The following is a 21,795-nucleotide window of genomic DNA, read 5'->3' as shown; positions in this document are numbered from 1 at the left end:
ATGTGAAAATCTGAAAGGCTGCCAGCCCAGCTAGATAGAATTTTATAGATAAATCTATGTCATTGTAAATATTAATATAATCCACAGGCTGTTCAACAAATCTAAGAAAACTAAATGTAAGAACAACTATGGCATATGTTCTGAACTTCAAAAATGTAACCACAGCGCACCTTGCTGGAAGAAAACTGATAAAGTAAAGTATTTTATCTCAAAACACAGAGACAGGAAGTCTGGACTAAAACTGTCAAGAATGATGTAATCTAAAATGGGTCAGCAGTGATGTATTATCAATTTAACAGATCTGAGAGAGAAAGAGAGAGTATTTTGCATTTGTCTTCAGAACTGACAACATCATAGGTAGGTACTAGGCTATCAGCTCGAAGGCATTTATAGGCCTAGCCAGAATGTGTTGGCTTTCGCTGCCCCCTTAGATTAGATCCCTGTGTCTCTGTCCAGCACAGCCACTGACATGATCCCTGGGATAAACTGTTTCCCATCCACCAGTCAAGGTTTCTTTTGAAGAGAGTTAGCGAGGAGCTCTGCCTAATGTAGATCGGAATCTTGTTCCAAAGCTTGGGAAGTCTCTGGGACAGGAATCTATCCCTCCAGCATGTCCTATTTATTGTTGTGGTGAGGTTTAGATCCCTAGAGCATGTGGCTCAAGGGAATAAGGTTTTCTTTAGATGGAGCATGTCCATCAATTCTGGTTTGGACATTGCCTTGTATGTCAGGCAGAGATCACCTCTGAGTAGGCGGTATGCAACAGAGTACAGCTGGAGTTTCTTCAGTCGAACTGCAGAAGGCATCTGTTTGAGGCCAGTGAAACCCTTGGTGAGGTACTTCTGTGGTCTTTCCAGCTGTTGCAGGTGTCTTGTAAGGTACATCTCAAATGGGGCGATGTCCTCTATGATGTGTCTGATGAGTGATGAGTAGAGGGGCACAAAGACCTCTTTTGATCTGGATGCGAACCCTTTTGTGATTAGGTGGGTCACGTAGAAGGATTTTCTAACCACTTTGGCAATGTGATTATCAAAGGTGAGATTACTATCTACTTGGGTCCCCAGATCCCTTATTACGTTTTCCGTATTTAGGGGACTACCACCTATGTGGTAGTTTGTGGGTACTTTGTTTTTTTCCAAAGGGGATGATTATGCACTTGTTGGCATTTAGCTTACGGCCATGATTTTGACACCAGGTATCCATCTCAGTAAGACCCTTTTGGAGGATTGTTTGTTAGCCGGAGAGTCAGTTACAGCCACTAGTTTGCAGTAGTCTGTGAACTTAGTTAGCCATAGTCCTCCTGTGCTTGCCTGTACATCTGAGAAGTATATGCCGAACAGGAGGGGTCCTAGGCCTGAGCCCTGGGGAATGCCACTTGCAACTGGTTTAGAGTCGGACCTAACTCCTGCAACTCTCACCATGTGGGTTCTGTCCGTGAGCAAGTTGGCAACCCATCTTGTGACATAGGGGTTTATGTTCAGGCTGTTGAGCTTGTTTATAATACCAGAATGGGGAATGGTGTTTAAGGCCTTAGCGAGGTCTAGGTAGGCTGTGTGTACCACCTTTCCCTCGTCTATAGCCTTGGTAACCGTCTCAAAGAAGTCCACCAGGTTTAGGAGGCATGATCTGTCTGTCCTTAAAGCCGAACTGGGTAGGGTCCAGTGTTTGGAGGTTCCCAATGTCTGTTAATGAGTTCCATGAGGCGCTCCACTGCCTTGCACACCAAGTTGGTCAGGCTTATAGGCAATCGTTCCCAGGGTCTGTTGTGGCTCCACCTTTGTGGAGCGGAATAACCATTGCTGTGCGCCACTCTATGGGTATGTAGCCTGTGGAGAGGCTGACCTTCAACAGTGTGTTTAGGTGAGGAGTTAGCTCATCTTTGAGCTCGTGTAGAACGCAGCCTGGGACACCATCCAGTCCCATTGATGCTGTGTTTTTGGCTTTGGAGAGGGCTGTTTTAACCAGAGTGTCTGATTTCAGGGACTCTACATTCTTCTGGTATGGTTATAGGCCCTTTTGGGGGTGAGAGGGGGTTGAAGTTTGCGCTGAACCTGTCTGCCAGGATGTTGGGGATATCAGTTGGTTCGGTGTATTTTGTGCCATACTGCACTAACTCCGAACAGATCTGAGCATTGCCACTTAGATTCTTGACATAGCTAAAGAATGCCTTGTGGTTAATCTTTGGAGTCCTTGGCAATTTTTCTTTCAAAGCTCGTGTTGGATGATTTTTATGAGGGATCGTAGTTTCTTGCAGATACTGATCAGGGATGTCTTCCTTTCTTGGGAGTTTACTCTTTTCTGTACTAGTTTTCTCCTTCTATTGTATAGCTGGTTTATGCCAGGAGTCCACTAGACTGGTTTCGTTTTCTTGGAGGAGTGAGTCTTGGTTTTGCTTGGGATGGCACGATCCATGCATTCTTGTAGGTGCCCGTAGAATGCATTAGTAAAGGATTTTGCAGCTTGGACAGCGTTATCCTTCAGCATGGGGGGCTTTGAAACTTTCCACCTCGGTCTTAAGTAACGTGAAGTTTGCTTTTGAAAAGTTTTTCATGGTGGTTTCCTTGTCCGGGGTGGAATGTGGATATCTAAAGTGAGGGGTTGACCGCTGTTGTGGAACACTGGTCGCCCATGTTGGTGATGACCTGTTGGTGATGACCAGGTCCAATATGTTGTCACCTCTGGTGGGAGTTGTTGACCAGTTGAACCAGGCCGTTTGAGTTTATAAATTCTAGGAAATGTTGGGCAAGGGAGTTAGTACTAGAGTAGTTCTTCCAGTTAATGTTTGGGTAATTGAAATCACTGAATATTAGGGTGTTTGGTAGGACCTTTATGTTTCCCAGTGTTTGCAGAAACACGAAATGGGGGTCCTGGGACATGGTGGGTGATCTGTAGCAAGCTAAAATTTGAATTGCAATTTTGCCCATTGTTAGCTGCACGTGGATGATCTCTGAAGCATCATGCTGTGCCACTAACCTGGGAGGTGTGGGTATCCTTGATGAATAGATATGCCTCCGCCTTTTGTATTTCGGTTTGGGTTCTGTGACCGAAATGTATGGTATGAGTTGTAGCCTGGTAGTGCTGGGGTGCTCTCTGGAGCTTTAAACCAGGTTTCTGTTACTGCAGATATATCGATTTTCTCCATACTGAAAAGAGCCTTGAGTGTGTGCATTTTGAGGTTTAGACTTCTGGCACTGCGTAGCATTACCCTCAGTTTTTCGTTACTTGTGCTATTTACAGCGGTGGGTTTGTCTTTTGAACCTTGCCTGAAAAAGGCACTATGGGGTGGCAAGAGCCTTGGCCAGTATTCAAAAGCCTAAGGGTGACAGGTGCAAGCCATCTCTAGTGAAGCAGCATGGCTTGTCAAGCATGTCATCCCAGGCGGACTTGCACTGGATTCCCCTTTGAATGACACCAGAAACTTAGCCAATTGTTGAAATCGAGAATTTTTTCTTTATACCGTGGTATCACTCTTGGTGAGGGCAGGATGCTACTCAGGGTCAGGGTCATACCGGCCTGGGCTACGTGATCAGAGAGCTCTTCCATGTCTCTCGCCACGTAGTCCAGGGAGGTACAGCTCAGGTCATGCGCACCAACATGGACAATGACAGAGTCATATTTGTACTTGTTCTGGAGTGACCTGAGTGCTTGTGTTATATGGCGGATCCTGGCACCCAACAGGCAGCTAACAGTAACCTTCACCTTATTCAGCCTAGTGAGTGGGATGTCAGTGTGGGCTGGTTTCTCCCTTTCTCTCCAGATCCCCAATAAGACTCCCCCACTGGCACAGCTATAGAGTGGAGTTCTTAGCCAGGGTTCCAAGATAAGTCCTCCCAGCACTCCCCATGCCCAACCAGTGCTTCATGTCCCTGCTCAAGTAGCTCACACAGACACACACACACAGACACACACACACACACACACACACACACACACACACACACACACACACAGACACACACACACAGACACACACACAGACAGACACACACAGACACACAGACACACACACACACAGACACACACACAGACACACACACACACAGACACACACACACACAGACACACACACACACAGACACAGACACAGACACACACACACAGACAGACACACACAGACAGACACACACAGACACACACACACACACACACACAGACACACACACACACACACACAGACACACACACACACACAGACACACACAGACACACAGACACACAGACACACAGACACAGACACACACACAGACACACAGACACACAGACACACACACACAGACACACAGACACACACACACACACACACACACACACAGACACACACACACACACACAGACACACACAGACACACACAGACACACACACACACACACAGACACACACACACACACCGCACTTGCTTGCTCTGTAAGCACGATCATAGACTTAAGTATTTCTCTTAGAAATAGAAAATAGTAAGATTTAGTCTAGCTGTCTTCTATATTTATGTCGGACTACCCAACAATACTGTTTTATAGTTTGCTGTGATTTCTGAACTCGTGACTAGCACTGTGTTGAACTGAGAAGATTTGTCTTGTGTTTTTATTATTTATTATTAAATATTTTTAAACCTTTCAACTGTGACTGTTTTGTGTAGAGATGATTTAAGCTCTAGAGTGCTTGCATGTATTTAGTGATACTGTACTAATCCACTCCAATAGCCTTAAAAGTTCTTGTCACACTTACTAACTAGATAACAGTATTACACAGCAAAATTGGTCACCCTTTGGGAAGGGCCTTATAGTAGCTGATAAGTACGGGTTCTGGTGGCAGTGGATTACTACTTTATAGCCTGGGCAGAAGGGGCATACCTAGTGAACCTGTGTCAGCCTTCCCCAGGAGTGTCTGTGCATTTGTATATAAATCATATCTCAAAGTCTGCGTGTGTGTGTCAGCTACTTGGGCAGGGACATGAAGCACTGGTTGGACATGGAGAGTGCTGGGAGGACTTGGCTTGGAACCCTGGCTAAGGACTTCACTCTACAGCTGTGCCAGTGGGGAGAGTCTTATTGGGGAGCTGGAGAGAAAGGGTGAAACCAGCCCCAGACTGACTGATCTCTGTGTACTCTTAAGGGAAACTCTACTTTACTGTGTGTGTACTTGCTATCCTTCCCAATGTGCATGCCCCTCACTGGTGCTAGTGATGAGGACTGAGGCTCCTTGATTACTGGGCCAGTGCACACGTGTCGCACACCCATTAATGTTTGGCAGGTTAATACTTTATACAGTTTTTTTTTGTTTTCAACAACATTGGAACATATGTCTCATTTTTACAATACTTTGTTTTAATAAAAATCCTCAAACAAAACACAAATTCCCAGAACCTATTAACCTTAGCACAAATACATATAACCAAATAAATCTTCAAATAATGAAGTTTAAACCTCCTAACAGAAACATTTGTGCCCAATAAGGTACATAGTAGAGCTAACAAAACCCACAATTTGCATGCTTTGCTATCCCACTACTCACCAGATATAGTCAACTGAACAGAAACATGGCTAAAACCACACATCAACAACAACGAAATCAGTCTGCCAAGTTACAATACTCTAAGAAAAGAAAGAATAAACAAAATAAAAAAAAAATCAATAAAAAAAACAAATAAAACAAAATCCAAGGCAATGAACGCAGCAGAGGATACGTAGTGTGAAGAAAACAATATTTTAATCCAACGACCGTTACAACTCTCTAAATAGCAATTACAAGCAGTCAAGCCACAAAAACCAATTCAAGTTGAGCGCGCTTTCACTTTGCCAATACAAAGTTTCATCAGAACTAAGATCACCTGATGCAAGGCATTTAAATACGTACATTGTAATTAAACAATATAAATCTTAGAAAGACATGACACCTTGCTAAAAACCTGATATCAAAGCTATTGTACCATTAAAAAATTCACAGTAAAAAACAGAAAAAAAAATCATAATTATTTATAATACATAAACTTGACATTACTTTATCCTAACATAAAAAAACAAACAACATAAATGAAGAAAGTGCACAAAACAAACATTGTATGTGACTTGCTAGTTGAATATATAAAACATCTAAAACAACTAAAACAATCCACAGGTAATAAGTTGCATAATAAAATATAAAATCAGTACATATGAATGTATTAACATACCTAACATGACTCTATATTGCACAATCCCCTAATAAATACAATGGGTCCACATAATGAAAACTTCAAACAGGGCATCCCGAAAACACCATAATCTGACATTTCTAATATAAAAAGTAAATAAATACATAAATAATGAACAACCCCATTCAAAAATAATGTCACAACTTAGCCCGCCTTAATTTCAATACACTACTAATACTGATGTAGTCGTTCAGGCCCAGGGGTCTACCAGCGTCAGTTTTTAACTGTCAAAATAATTCTCTAAACTCGACCCTGGACTCCCAGTTGCCACCCCGGGGATCCATTGCCACTTGTTCTAATACAGCAAATTTAATGTTCATATTATGACAAATTAATGAATGTTTATAAAAAGCATAAGATTCTTTTTCTTTACTTATTTCATAAAGATGTTCGTAAATTCTTTTTCTAAGGGTACGTGTAGTTTTTCTATGTAAAAACTGTTACAACTTAAACATATACCAATATAAATGAATCCCCTTGTACCACAATTATAACTAAGGCGGGCTAAGTTGTGACATTATATTTGAATGGGGTTGTTCATTATTTAAGTATTTACTTTTTATATTAGAATTGTTAGATGATGACGTTTTTTTCTGGATGCCCTATTTGAAGTTTTCATTATGTGGACCCATTGTATTTATTAGGGGATTGTGCAATATAGAGTCATGTTAGGTATGTTAATACATTCATATGTACTGATTGTATATTTTATGATACAACTTATTACCTGTGGATTGTTTTAGTTGTTTTAGATGTTTTATATATTCAACTAGCAAGTCACATACAATGTTTGTTTTGTGCACTTTTTTCATTTATGTTATTTGTTTTTTATGTTAGGATAAAGTAATGTCAAGTTTATGTATTATAAATATATAATTCTGATTTTTACTGTTTTTTACTGTGAATTTTGTAATGGTCCAATAGCTCTGATATCAGGCTTTTAGCAAGGTGTCATGTCTTTTTAAGATTTATATTGTTTAATTACAATGTACATATTTAAATGACTTGCATCAGGTGATCTTAGTTCTGATGAAGCTTTGTATTGGCAAAGTGAAAATGCGCTCAACTTGAATTGTTTTTTGTGGCTTAACTGCTTGTAATTGCTGTTTAGAGAGTTTTAACTGTCGTTGGATTAAAATATTGTTTTCTTCACACTATGTATCCTCTGCTGCGTTCATTGCCTTGGATTTTGTTTTTTTATTGGTTTTTGCTCTTTTCTGTGTTTCTTGGAGAATAAACAAAAAAGGAGGTGGTGTAGCCATCCTATACGAAGATCATTTAAAACTAGAACTCCAACATGCCCTCTCCCCCCAGACCTAGCAAACACTGAACAAATCATAGCCAAATTAACCATCAACCCCAAAATAACACCTTAACACAGGAGGTGGATACCATCCCACCAGGTAACAACATACCCACTCTGGAAAGTCTATTGCAATGGTGTACTATTATCACTCCCCCAGGAGACTATCTTAATGGGAGAATTCAACACAGACCGGCTTCTATGTTCCTCCCCAAGCCCCAGTATGCATATCAATCTCTATGGCTATACCCAAATGATCTCAGCCCCCACCAGAACTGACAAAACCACTAAACGTGAATCCATCCCTCCACTTATCAGCCCACCTAAGGTACCCTTCCTGATAATCTAAATGACCACTGCCCAGCATTTCTCTTAAGAAATTGTAACCAAGTACCACATCCAACCAATTTCTGCACAATCAGAAGCAAACAATTTAACCCAGACAAATTTATCTCTGATCTGTAAAACTGTAATTAGAAACATATAAAATAACTGCCATTAGATGAAGCAGTACTCTCCATCAAGAACACCTTTCTCGAAATTCTTAATACCCACGCTCCAACTAGAAAAATTCAAGTAAAATCAAACTACGCATCCTGGTTAACCAAATATACTAGATTAGTACTCAAAGACAGGGACAAGGCCTGGTTAAAGTTCCATAAGAACAAAACCAGCAGCACTAAACAACTTTTCCTGGAACTTTGAAATAAAGTTAAGAAATTGATTAAAGCCGACAAAACTATTACCATAACATCCAAATTAAACACCAGAATAACCCACAAAAATTCTGGGCAGCTGTAAACAACCTGTTACAACCAGGCAAGAATCCCACACCTATGCCTAATACATCTAACAGCTGTGAAAGCATTGCCAGGCAGTTTAACAACTATTTTACAGAATCGATGCAATCCCTGTCAAACAACCTAAATACCTCAACAACTCCCACTCCAAAAGCAAATACCAAAACTCCCCCTCAAAATTGCACTAACCTTTTCAAAATAAAACGGGTCCCAACCCACCTGATCAAAAAACTACTAAAAAAACTAAAACCAACTACCTTAGCTGCTGATAATCTCTCCGCAGACTTCCCAAAACTAGCATCAGAGGCTATCTGCTACCCAATAACCATACTTATAAACAGACCCGTCACTGCAGCACGTTCCCATTATCTGGAAAATCTCATACATTATACTCCTGCACAAAGGAGGTAGCTCCTGTGAACTAACCAATTATTGCCTCATTGCCATCCTCTCGCCCCATCTAAAATCCTGGAAAGAGTCATTCACTCAACTCATGGACTATTATCACACACTCAACATGGTTTTCGCCCTGTCCATAGCACAACAGCCCTTTTATCCTTCACAAATACTATTAATCACCTCAGAACCACCTCCCACATCATATCAGCAATATTCCTAGACCTGTCAAAAGCATTTGACATGGTCAATCATCACAAACTCATAAGTCCTCTCCTCCCACAACCTGTGCAACACAACTATAGCATGTTTCCAAAGCTATTTAACACAGACAACAAACTGTCCTTTGGCAAGAATCTCTCTCTCCCCTACTACAGATCACCTTAAGGGTACCCCAAGGCTCCTTCCTTGGACCTCTTCTTTTCTCCCTATTCACCAACCACCTCCAGTCTGCCACCCCCCCCAAGACTATTCAGTATGCTGATGACTCCACTCTGATCTGCATCTTCCCTTCGTGTCCTGTAATCTACCACCCAGGACACCTTCCCCTCAGTAGAAACATGGCTAACAAACTCCAAACTATTAAATTCCAATAAAACTAAACTTATGCTTTTCTACCCCACCTTAAACCCCCTTTTCCCCACAAACTTTCAGATCTTCTCTAAGAAAAAAAACAAACTACCCCCGACCCACATACCAAACTTATGGGTGTTATCGACAATAGCCTAAAATTTGATCTCTATACAGACCAATCCATCAAAAAAGTACACAAAAACCTTGGTATCCTCTATAGAAATAAATACCCACCTACAAACACAAAAAGCAACAATTGCTAGAAAGTACACTTGTGTACACTTACCATAAATGTAGATGTTCGAGTGTATTCACTGTTGCAGTCATTACATTTGGGTAATCCTGCTGGCAGGTTGCCCTCAGCCGGCCTGAACTCCAAAGTCTTGGATCCTGCGTCGGCTGCTGTCACCCCTTCCCTGATGTCAGGTCGTCGGGGGTATAAACGAAGTAGCCGACGCAATTTTCTTCAGTTTTTCTTGCCCCAGATGTCATGTGCCCCTTAAAAGGGTAGCCACATTTTATATATATATATATACATATATATATATATATATGCATATATATATATATATATATATATATATATATATATATATATATATATATATATATATATATATATATATATATATATATATGCATATATATATATATATATATATATATATATATATATATATATATATATATATATATATATATATATATATATATATATATATATATATAATCAATAAATGCACCAATATAAATTTTACCTTCATCTATAAGCAAATACACCACATAGGTTGTATAAATCAGAGAAGGAAAGATAAGATCCATAGAAAAAAGGGGGATGGCGGGTGGGTAACCTGGACTGCAACAGTGAATACACACTAACATCTACATTTATGGTAAGTGTACACAACTGTACTATGTTCTTCGTGTTTCACTGTTGGTTATTACAGTTGGATAGAGTCCCAAAGCTATGGTTCAGAGGCTGGAGCTAAACAGCATTAGGAGTGGCTATGAGGCCCTGCAGAACTGCAGTGGCAAAGCTTGCCCTGGATTTAGAGTAGAATGGCAGATGATAATGCTTTGTAAAGGTGTGCACTGAACTCCAAGTAGCACCTCTAAAATGTCTCTGGTTGGTACTCCCCTGAGAAAGGCTGCTGAAGTGGCTGCAGCTCTGGTGGAATGTGGCCTAATGCCCTTAGGCACTGGCTTGCCATGGTGTGAATAACATAAACGAATGCATGGCCTATCCACTTTGAGATAGTCTGCTTTGAGATAGCCTTTCCTTGTGATCCTGCAGCATATGCCACTAGTAACTGCTCTGTCTTCCTGAAAGCTTTGGTACTGTCCAAGTAGAATCTAAGCTGTCTGTGCATGTCCAAAGACTGCAGAATTCTCTCCCCTTTGTTCTGTGGATTTGGATAAAAAGTTGGCAGATGAATAGTTTGGTTAAGAGCCACACTGGACACCACTTTAGGCAGAAATGTTGGGTTTGTTCTCAAAGAGACCCTGTCCGGATAAAAAATGATAAAAGGTTCCACAGCCATGAGTGCCTGTAGCTCTGAAACACATCTTGCAGAAGTAATTGCTAGGAGCAGAGCTGTTTTCCAAGATAAAAGCTTTATATCAACAGTAGCAGCTGCCTCAAAAGGAGGCAGGGTGAGCTTTTCCAAAACATAGTTGAGGTCCCATGCAGGTATTGGTGATCTCCTTGGAGGCCTTAGATTTTTGGCTCCTCTGAGGTACTGCTTTAATAAAGGATGAGAAAAAATGGTGGATCTGTATTGTAATGAGCCTAAATGGCAGAGGCATAAATTTTAATTGATGAAAAATGATAGGCCTTTGTCCAGCATCTCAGTTAAGTATTGCAAAATCTGGGGAATATTTGGTACAGTTGTATCAGTTCCTTGTGCCTGGTTCCAAGCACAGAATGTCTTCCATTTTCCAGCACAAGACTTTCTTGTACTAGGCCTTCTGGCTTCCAGAATGACATCCATCACAGCTTTGCTGAGAGGTGTTTTTTGTATGACTACATTTTCTTCCATGCTGCCAGGTTTAATGTCCTGAGTTGGCTGTGCAGGATCTGATTGTTTTGCTGGGACAGTAGACTAGGTATTTGAGGTAAGGTCCAAACTAGGTAACAAGACAAGTTTCTTGGGATTGGATACCAGTACTGGCGAGGCCAGTCTGGGGCAATCAGTATCATCTTTGGTTTCTCCTGTCTGACCTTTAGGAGTACCTTGGGGAGGAGAGGCTGTGGAGGGAAGGCATATACTGACAGTTATTTCCAGCTGAAAGATAGGGCGTCCACTTTCCATGCTTGTCTGTGATAAGTCCTTGTGCAGAATCTTTTTAGTTGGCAGTTGTGAGGGGAGGCAAATAGATCTATGGGGCATCCCCATTTCCCTGTTATCATGCTGAAGACTTGTGGAACAAGCTGCCACTCATGGGGATCCATGAGGTTTCTGCTTAGTTCGTCTGCCAGAGTATTTTCCTTTCCCGACAGGAATTGCGCCTGCAAATGTACTTGGTAAGTCAAAACTGTGACCCACAATGTCATGGCTAGTCTGCAAAGGGGGTAGGAATGTGTGCCCCCCTGCTTGTTTATATACCACATGACCGTGGTGTTGTCTGTCTTTATCAGTAATTGTCCCGGATGAAGTAGGTCCTTGAAGGCTGTCAGGGCATTTTGAACAGCTAGCTTCTCTTTTTAATTGATATGTAGATGCATTTGGTTTGAGGTCCATGTGCCCTGAATGCATCTTCCTGCCATGTGGGCCCCCCAGGCATAATCTGATGCATCCGTTGTTAGTGTCTGCCTGGCTGGGGGTAATGTGAATGGCTGTCCCTTGTTCTGGTGACAAGCCTTTGCCCACCATCAAAACTCCTGTTGCAGGCAGGGAATGAGAGTAATCATTGTTTCCAGGCTGTGGCAATGTTGAGTCCAAACACTTTTTAGGTACCACTGAAGTTTCCTCATACGCAGTCTTGCATATGGAATTAGTAGGATGCCGGATGCCATGAAGCCCAAAGCCTGCAGATTTTTTCTTGCAGATAACTGGGCCTTTGTTGCCAACATTGTGAAATAGGTAGTCAGTTGCCTTTGTTTGTCTGACGCAAGATAAACCATCTGGGCAGTTGTATTCAAGCTTGCACCCAGGAATGATACATCTTGAGAGGGTACTAGTTTTGATTTCTTTTCATTGACTGTGTACCCTAGGCATGTTAGAAGTCTTTTCACAAACGCCAGATGTTGAAGAATGTCCTTGTTCTCTGCTTGAATTAGACAGTCGTCCAAGTAAGGGTATATTTGTATTCCTCTTTGTCTGCAGAATGCAATTACTGGTGCCAGGCACTTTGTAAAAACCCTAGGCGCAGTAGATAAGCCAAAGGGCAGTGCAGAGAATTGGTAATGTATTGAACCAGCCTTGAATTTGAGGTGTCTTCTGCACGACTGTCTGATTGGAACATGCAGGTATGCCTCTTAGGTCTAAAGTCACAAGCCAAGCGTTCTTGCGCAGCATGGGCAGAAGCTGCTGCAAAGTCAACATTTTGAATTTTGAAATATCCAGGAATGTGTTCAGAATAGATAGGTCCAGTATCTGTCTCCAGGCCTTGTCCTTTCTGGGTACCAAGAACAGTCTTGGGTAAAATCCTTGTCCCTGCTCTTGCTCTGCTACTTACTGAATGGCCCCCATGTCCATGAGGGATGAAACTTGTTTTTGTGCCTCTGCCCATTGATTTTTTGGCAGATCTGGCCAGGCGTTTGCCTTTGGCAGAGAATGGAAATAGAATTTGTAAGCCTTGTGACACTATGTTTAGAACCCATTTGTCCTGAGTTATAATGTGCCAATTTTGAGTGCTAATTTTCCCCCTAAGGGTGCTGCCAGAAGATAAGTGCTTGGTGCAGGTAGGGGAAAGTAATTGGGACTGCTTTCTGTATGTTTGTGCTTTATCTTCTCCAGCTTTGGAGGTAGAAGCACCCCATTGTTTTGACCTATAAGAACCTTGCGCCTGGGATCTGCCCCTTTGAGGTCTGTCTGATGCAGGGAAAGGACCAATTTTTTGTAGGCCAGTGTCTACTAAACCTAGGTGGCTGTACTTGTAAAAACTCTAACAGTTTGCATAGATTTAGCTTTTGTCTTCCATTTTCTTTAACATCTCTTCTGCCTTAGCACCAAACAAAGTATTATGCTGTAAAGGTGCATCGAGTAACTTAACTAACATGATCAGGCAGATTTTGTTCCCTTAACCAAGTATGCCTCCTAATTACAGAACCCGTAACTGCAGCCCTGCAGGAGGCCTCCAAAGAATCAAAACCACATTGCAAAGTATGCTTTCCAGCTTGTTCAGCTGCATGCAATAAATCCTGCATTTCCTTGTTTTCAGCACATTCACAATTTAACATCATTTTCTGTTTAAGCAATCCCATGAGATGTTGCTGACACTTGAGCATATGAAACTGACAGTTTAAGGCCCTTATAGCCAAAGTTGCAGATGTGTAAACCTTTTCTCCCCATCTATCCAGTACCCTTGAATCTCGGTCAGAGGGGGGTTGGGTTTTTTGCTGTAGAGGCCTGGACTTCCTTGGGACTCTGTGAAATAGTTTCTGGGTCAGCAGCAAGGTTTTTAAAAAGAAATTTGTGTGTGTCAGGAACCCTGTAATATCCGTCAGGCTTAACAGGAGCTGGAGGTAAGGAGTCAGGGGTCAAACTAGACTCCGAAAACACATCATGTACAATGTCTAACACAGGGGGAATGGCTAGAGGCCTGTGCTGTGGTAGTAAAAGTAAATCCCTGAGCCTCTTTTTAGATTCTGAAAAATCTTGGCTTTCCCAGTGAAAATGCTCCCTCATGGTATGCAAGGTTTCCCCAAAGGAATAATCCTCAGGAGGGGATGCTGAAGGTATAGATTCTTCAGCATCAGAATCCTCATAGGGGGCTAAAGAATATCCCTGATCAGAAGAGGAATCAGAAGAAATAGAAACCTGATCTGAAGATTCACAGTCGGTCTCTTGCCTAGCCCTCTTATCAGGAGGGGAGGTAATCAACTCTTCAGCCATCTTGATCATCCGTTTTTTGGGCATAGAGGCCTGTACACATGGCTCATGAGTTTGTTTCTTTGCTTTAAAAGCTGCTTTAGTCTTTGAAGCTGAAGTCATTTTAATGTAAAGATGTTGTGGTCTGAATACACCCTCAGAAGCTGGTACCTGCTCAGTGGCTCCAGACCCATCTGAGGGATTAATGTCCGAGGCTCCAATACTTTGAGTATCCAGCGGCATGGCTGACACCACGTGGGAGTCAGTAGCGGCCTGCGACTCTAAAGTAGCGGGTGTCAGGGGCTGCAAAAGTGCCTGAGAACCGGCAACTGGCTTAGGAGAAGCTTAGTCGTCGGTCTTGGGCCTTGGTTGTTTTTCTCTATCATTTTCTTTGCGTTTTTTGTAAACTCCGGTAGTGGGATGGCTATCCGACGACATTTTAGGATAATTAAACCTGCTACCAAAATACTTTAAAGCAAAAGTATACCGATGCTTAGTGCGTTGGTTAAATCTAGCACAAAACCGACAGCCAGAAACGTTGTGATCAGGGCCTAGGCAAGGAATACAGTAAGAATGAAAATCCTTATGAGGTATTTGCTTTCCACAAGTAATACAATTATTAACTTTTTCTGACATCGGCCTGGAGCAAGAAAAAAGTTTCCCCAACAGGGTACTTAACTTTATTGAAGACTTCGGTTCTGAAACTCAAACACGAAAATTTCAGGAGTTGGGCGACCGGCACTTGCGAATTGCTTCTGCTTCGGGCACCGCACGGCAAGAAAAACTGAAAACAATGGCGTCGGCTGCTTCTTTTATACCCCTGATGACCTGACATCAGGGAAGGGGCAACAGCGGCTGCCGCAGGACCCAAGACTTTGGAATTCAGGCCGGCTGAGGGCAGCCTGCCAGCAGGATTACCCAAATGTAATGACTGCAACAGTGAAACATGAAGAACATCACACCAGTTATCTACACTTTTATATGTATCCCCTATCTTAAAAAAAAACCTCCACAAAACTGAATTAACCAAGCTTGAAACCTGTTATAACAAAAATCTCTAAATTTGCAACAAATACCCCATATAAATCCCATCACTGTCAAATCTCTCAAACAACTGAACTGGTTAGAACTCCCTCTCTCACTTCAATTAAATCAACTAACTTTAACCCACAAAATCCTTAATCAACCAGAAAAATACCCAGGCCTTAATAGCCTAGTCCAAACATACTTTGCATCTAGAGCCCTTCGCTCAAACAATAACCTACTCCAGCAAGTGACCAAAGTAAAAAAATGCAGCAGGTGAAGCCCTTTTCTCCTACTATATCTCCAAACTCTGGAACCGTCTCCGTAATCCACTTATGAATACCTCCTCACCTAAACAGTTTAAAAAATTGCTAAAAACCAACCTCACTAACTTCTGGCTATGCACCTGCCATACCCCAGGCTAGAGCAACTACCATCCTACTTACCCAGCTCACCTCTCAATTCTGCTGCCTTCAACTCTTCTGACTACATCAAAACTCCTCTTGATCTACTACGCCTGTTTCACCCCATCTATGCTTCCTTAACAGAAAACTTCTTGTAAATGAACATTAGTTCTACCCCTCAGGATGTATGTCATTCCTATGAATCATAACTATTGAAACTAGTCTTACAAAGTTACTTACTCAATCTTCTGTATAACTACATATGACTAGAAAACTAAAATTGTTTTTGAATTTAAAAATGTAGCTATCTGTTGTTATGCACTTGAAATGTATATATTGCTGTCTTCTTAAATGTTGTACCTATAATCTGTAACATCTACAGTGTAATATCTACAATGTAAACTATGTATCTCATTTGTATTGTATTTTGGAGATTTTCTCCCCGGGCCTCCGCTGGAAGAGGACACATGTCCAGATGGATTTTCCCAGTTAACACATGTAAAATAAATAAATAAATAAAAAGCTGCTAACACAAGCCCTAATTAACCTGAAACTGAGGTTATCCACGCTAAGACACTTTATTGCCTGTGCTTTTACTATCGTTAATTGGTGCCTGTTCTTTTTAATATCTTTATTCACCCTCCGCAGATGAAAAAACTACTTGCATACTTTCAGAAATCATTAACTTTTATCCTTGAAGAACCAGTGTTCTTTTATTGCCCTAATACCAGCTTGCTTCCATGGAAAAGTAAAAGAAATAAGAAAAGTGTATTCTTTTGTTGCAGCCTGAAAGACAAGCTGAACAATTTATTGCTAAAGGAAAAATTATATTCAGTGTTCTCATACTTACTTGCTTCCACTTAAAATCTATTAACTTGTGTCACTTGTCCATACATTTTCAAGGGCAGTGCTTATGTTTTTAAACACAATAATTTCAGAATCCAGTTTCATAGTCATTTAGATTGCAAATCTATGAATGTTATTTATGCAGCAGTGTGCAATTCTTGTCCTGCGCTCTACATTGGCAAAACTTCTAGAATGTTTTCTGCTAGAATAAAAGAACATTTGGCAGCAATTAGAAGGCATGATTCCAAAAATGCCCTTGCTAAGCATAGTTTATTATGTGATAACTTTGCCACTTTCACTTTTCTTATATTACAGAAGATAGATTCCTTCTTTGTTGACATCAATACACTACTTGAAGTAAAAGAATTAAGTTGGCAGCTTAGATTCAATTCAGATGCACTGTCTGGTTTGAATGAAAGCCTAAATATTAAATGTGTTCTCAGGTGGCAACACTAAAGTTTCCCCTCTTACCCAAACACTGTCTTATTATTGAGAGTCTGCTTTTTATAATGTTTTTCAAAAAAGGTCCTTCGAAATATATTCTTTATGTTCTTAGATAATATATTTACCTTTTATGTTTAAGCATATATTAACATTTGTTTTTGCTTCACTAGTTGTACTGCTACAGCACTTGTTTATGTAGACACTGCTCACCCTTGGAATTTAGTATAATTTCCAGTTTTTTATTGGCTCTGAGATTTACATTATTTATTTACTGACTGGTTTCAGTTGTCTAGTCTTTTTTGGTAACACCCACTAGGGTATATATACTGTGGTTTTCATCTTACTGTTATTTGATAAAGTTCTTGATACTATTAAAAGGATGAAAGCTTAGCTACTGGCTCCTTCGTCGTTCTTTTATATTAAGAAGTGTTTTAGTCATTTGTATTCATGATCTTCTTAGCTCTGAGGACAGTTTTTAGTGCTATTAGATTAAGCCAAGGGTCTTAATCCAGACATTTATGTATGCAAAAGAGAAAGCATATCAGGAGAAAACATATCAGCTCTGCATATATTATGATCTATGTACTTTTATACCAGATCTTCCACCTCAACAACACAGGATTACATCCTATTAATTTAAAAATGTTTTAGTCGAGCTTTTCTTCTGTTTTTTTGCACTGTAATGGCTGCATTTCTTAACACTAAAAACAGAAGAAAAGGTGAATGGAAGAAAAAAATGTTTCTCAAGTACAACAAAGTCAACAAAAGTCCACTATTTCCTCTTATTCCTATACAGCCTTATTTCACAAATGCAACTGATACTTTTCAATCTCACATTTATTCACTAATTTCCATTTTGCTGGCCGCCTTCCTGCTCATCTCCAAACTAGAATCTGCTTCAATTCCATGGTGCTGCTGATTCTTTTGGTCAACTCTAGTGCTTTTCTGTCTCAAGCATTTTTCTTTGGAACAGTGGAAAAGGTTTCACTGGCAAAGTCTCTCAGTGTGCTTTGTCATCAGAAGAATGAGAAGCACAGTCCCCTTTGGCTTGATGGCTCATTTCTTGTTGGACAAATTTTTGCATTACTTTCTTAGACTGTTCTGCATCAAAAAATTACTTTGATCCTCCAGGACAAAATAGTCAGAATTCAGCTGGATACAGCAGCTTGAATCTCAATATTCCTTGATTACTGGGATAAATTTGTTTCTCTTCTGCATGGTGTACAGTGAATAATCATTTTCCACAAGCACAATACTATCTCCAACTTTTAATACTTGCCGTTTTACCACAGTTTTGCTCTATCAACTCTTACTGTTGGCAGGTTTACATCTTTACTAATATAAAGATCTTCGCACGTTTTTAAAAATCTCCTGATACTCAGCCAGATTTTTCTTCATTTCAACCTCTGATTTTTGCAGTTTTTTTCAGTTCAACTGAATGTTTGTTTAAAGCTTGATCCATTTTCTCTAGCCTTTTATTTGAGTTGATGTACTCCTTCAGTGTTTCATTTATTTTAATGAGCTTAGCTCCGAGCACATTTTTTCCCCTCTAGATTGCTGTAAACTATGTCTTGCACTAAAGCTGGGACTTGAACTGCTTTTCTGCTGAACAGCTGCAGGATTCTTCCCAGTCATGATTCCGCTTCACCTTTTCAAGTTCACTTTCTTTCAGGTTCTCTCAGTTTCTTCTCGGTAAGCATCCAGGCAGTATACTTACTAGCCGCTAACTGAATTTTACTCAAGTTGACAATATCTCTGGCTGCAGTTTCTCTTTTCACACTGGGATAGATGAAGTTAAGCTGCTGGTCTATTAACAGCCATCTTGGAAGAAGTCTTGGTGTTTAAGTTATTAATACCAAAACTCAAACATTTGGCTCCTTGAATCTATCTAAAGGACATCAGTGTTGCAATATACAATTAATTTATAATACAACATACAGGATCTTCAGTGGTGTGTAACAAACGTACCAAGAAGTTTGCTGATGAATGGTTGGGTTTTGAAGGGTTCAAAGTCATCTATATGTTCCCCAGTACCAATAAAAATGATTGGACTTTTTGTAGCAGCAACCCTAAAAATAAAAATAAAAATAAATCAGCACTGTTCTTGCAACAATAAAGTGATTTTTGCACACAAAAAGGTACCTAAGAACACTAAATAAAAGGAACAATTCTGTCTAGAACAAAATATATTTCTTTCTATACATGCACAGTGAAAAAAATAACTGAAGATCCTAATCAGATAAAGTAGAGTTACGTAAGAACTTGCCATGACAGTAGATTTCCTTCTCATCACTGCTACAGTATTTATAATGAATGGATCATCAATTCAGATGTTCGTCTGAGGTACAAAACATTTAACTTTCCAAGACTATGTCTGACTCTTGACTTCATCTCACAAGTATGAGGTATATAGGCAGACATACAACCATAATTCTGCAGGCTATCTCAATGCCAGTGGCCTGAAGATCCGAGAGAGAGAGAATGGTTAGCTAGGTGGGACAACATGAAGTGTTAAGGACAGCTCTTTTGTTCTAAGATGTCGTCAAGACTATAGTGATACAGGGAGGAAAAGTAGAAAGGGTCCGTGATGTAATGTAAATGGAATGCAGAGGTTACAGATGGTGGGAAAGAACACTGCAACAGTGATCAGTACGGCATCTACTGTTATGGCAATTTTCTACACAACTGTACTATATCCTGACTGAAATCACTGTTGCAGCATTCATAATGAATGTGGGATTCCCGGAGATGAAGTGGGTATAAGGGTGGCTGGTTCGTGGGCTGCAGAACTGTCCAAGAGGTCTGAAAGGACTGACCCAGCAAAGGCATCAATCCTGTAGAGTTTAGTGAAGGTGTGTACACAGCACCAGGTGGCATCTTGTAGCATGGCACTGGCATCCACTTCTTTGTGAAAAGCCCCAGATACTGTTCTGCCATGACAGAATGAACCTGATGGCAAGAGGGCAAGGACTTACCAGGTAGAGAATAATAAGAGATGGCCTTACAGATTCAGCTTGCAATAGTTTGCAAAGACACCAATTGCCTCAATTTTGAGTGCATAAAGGAGACAAACATTTGATCAGATTTTCTAATGAATTTTTTTTCCCCAGATATAATCTTTGCTGTCTGTGAATATCTAGAGAGACTAGCAATCTCTCCCTCCATTCTGTATGTTTGGAACAAAGGTAGGAAGATTTATATCCTCGTTAAGTGACAGTTTGTTCAATACTTTGGGTATGAATGAAGGGCTAGTTATCAAGTCATCCTGTCCTTGTGAAAAGTAAGACAGGCTGGGATGGCTATAACAGCTTGAAGCTCCAAGACTCACCAAGCTGAATTAAGGCTCAAACAGAATATTTTCCAGGTGCAGAAGCTCAATTTTGCTGAAACTGTTGGTTCAAAAGGAGGCCAAGTGTGGCTTTTTTAGCACAAAGTTGAGGTCACAAGGAGGATTAAAGAGCTTCCATGGTGGTCTAAGATGCAGCAGTCCAATAAGGAATAACGACCTCAGGTCTGGACAAAAAAAAAAAAAAAAAAAAAGGCTGGAACGGTAGATATGCAAAGATGGTTGACAAGTGAGCTTTGATGCAAGAGTAGGCCATAATTGTATGTATGAGCTCACATAAATATTATAGTATGGAAGGTACAAGTGATTTGTTGGGGTCCAGACAATTCCTGTGGCACCAAAAGGAAAACTTCTTCCACTTGGGTATGTAGGATTCTTGAATGATGGTTTTGTTTTCCTGGTTTCTTTGGGGAACCTTAACTCATTCACTCTAATCTTTTTGATGCAATACAATTATGACATCACATTTTGGACAAATGTTCATACCTCTGGAACCATAGAGGCTACTAAAAAAGTGTAAATTTCAAACCCTTCGGCACAAACCATTTTTATAGCTGTAGTACTCATTAGGTTTTAGGTCTTAAACATGATTTTATAAGGCACAGTAAACACACTATTAAGTTTATTTTTTATTTTACATTTGTTTACCAGGTTGGTCCAGCTGGATATATGTCCATTTTCAGCAGAGGCCCGGGGAGAAAAGCTCCAGATACAGACATTAATATCAGAATTTACAAATTTAGTTAATTAAGAAAAAAATATACATTAGTATTAGCATGTTCTTACAAAAGCAACAATTAGAAATTAATTACACAAAAGGAGGGGGTGTATCCATACCCATAAAGGATACCCACACCTCCAGGTTGGTGGCAACGCACGAAGCTTCGGAAACCATCCAGGTGCAACTAACCATAGGCAAAACTGCTCTACAAATTGTAGCATGCTACAGGCCACCCTATCAAACTCAGGAACCCCACACAGCCTTCCTGAAGACACTGGAGGGTATAAATGTATCTCCAAACACCATCATATTGGGTGACTTCAACTACCCGAATATAGACTGGGAACATTACTCAAGCCCTAACTTTCTAGCCCAACGGTTACTGGAGTTCATAAATTCAAATGCCATGGAACAGCTAGTCACTGTTCCCACGAGAGGAGAAAATATACTAGATCTCATTATCATAAAAAATGGGGACAAAATGCTCCACACCGGAAGTATATCCCTCATTGGTGAGATCTGATCATAAACTAATCTCACTGGAAATCCACATCCCGCCCCCACCCCAAACAAAAAAGACCACAGTGAAGAACTTCTCAAAAGCAAACTTCACACTACTCAAGACTGGTGTGGTATCCTTCAAGGCCCCTGAGCCAGTGGAAACCACAACCCAAGCTGCGGAAGCCCTTACAAATGCCTTCTATGAACACCTCCAGGA

General features: G+C 40.6%; 1 protein-coding gene across 1 annotated transcript in view; it reads right to left on the bottom strand.

Moving 5' to 3' along the window:
- SRP54 (signal recognition particle 54) overlaps positions 1–21,795 on the bottom strand; it is a 1,212,380-nt gene that overhangs the window by 669,585 nt on the left and 521,000 nt on the right. The window contains exon 10 of the mRNA XM_044073524.1: positions 18,979–19,079. Within this exon, the coding sequence (XP_043929459.1) occupies positions 18,979–19,079 (101 nt within the window). The remainder of the gene's footprint in view (positions 1–18,978; positions 19,080–21,795) is intronic.

Source organism: Protopterus annectens, chromosome 6.part0 (genome assembly GCF_019279795.1).
Source record: "Protopterus annectens isolate FY-2018-M chromosome 6.part0, PAN1.0, whole genome shotgun sequence".
NCBI lineage: Eukaryota > Metazoa > Chordata > Ceratodontiformes > Protopteridae > Protopterus > Protopterus annectens.
Note: the sequence above shows the minus strand (reverse complement) of the source record. Positions and strands in the feature narration are given on the sequence as shown.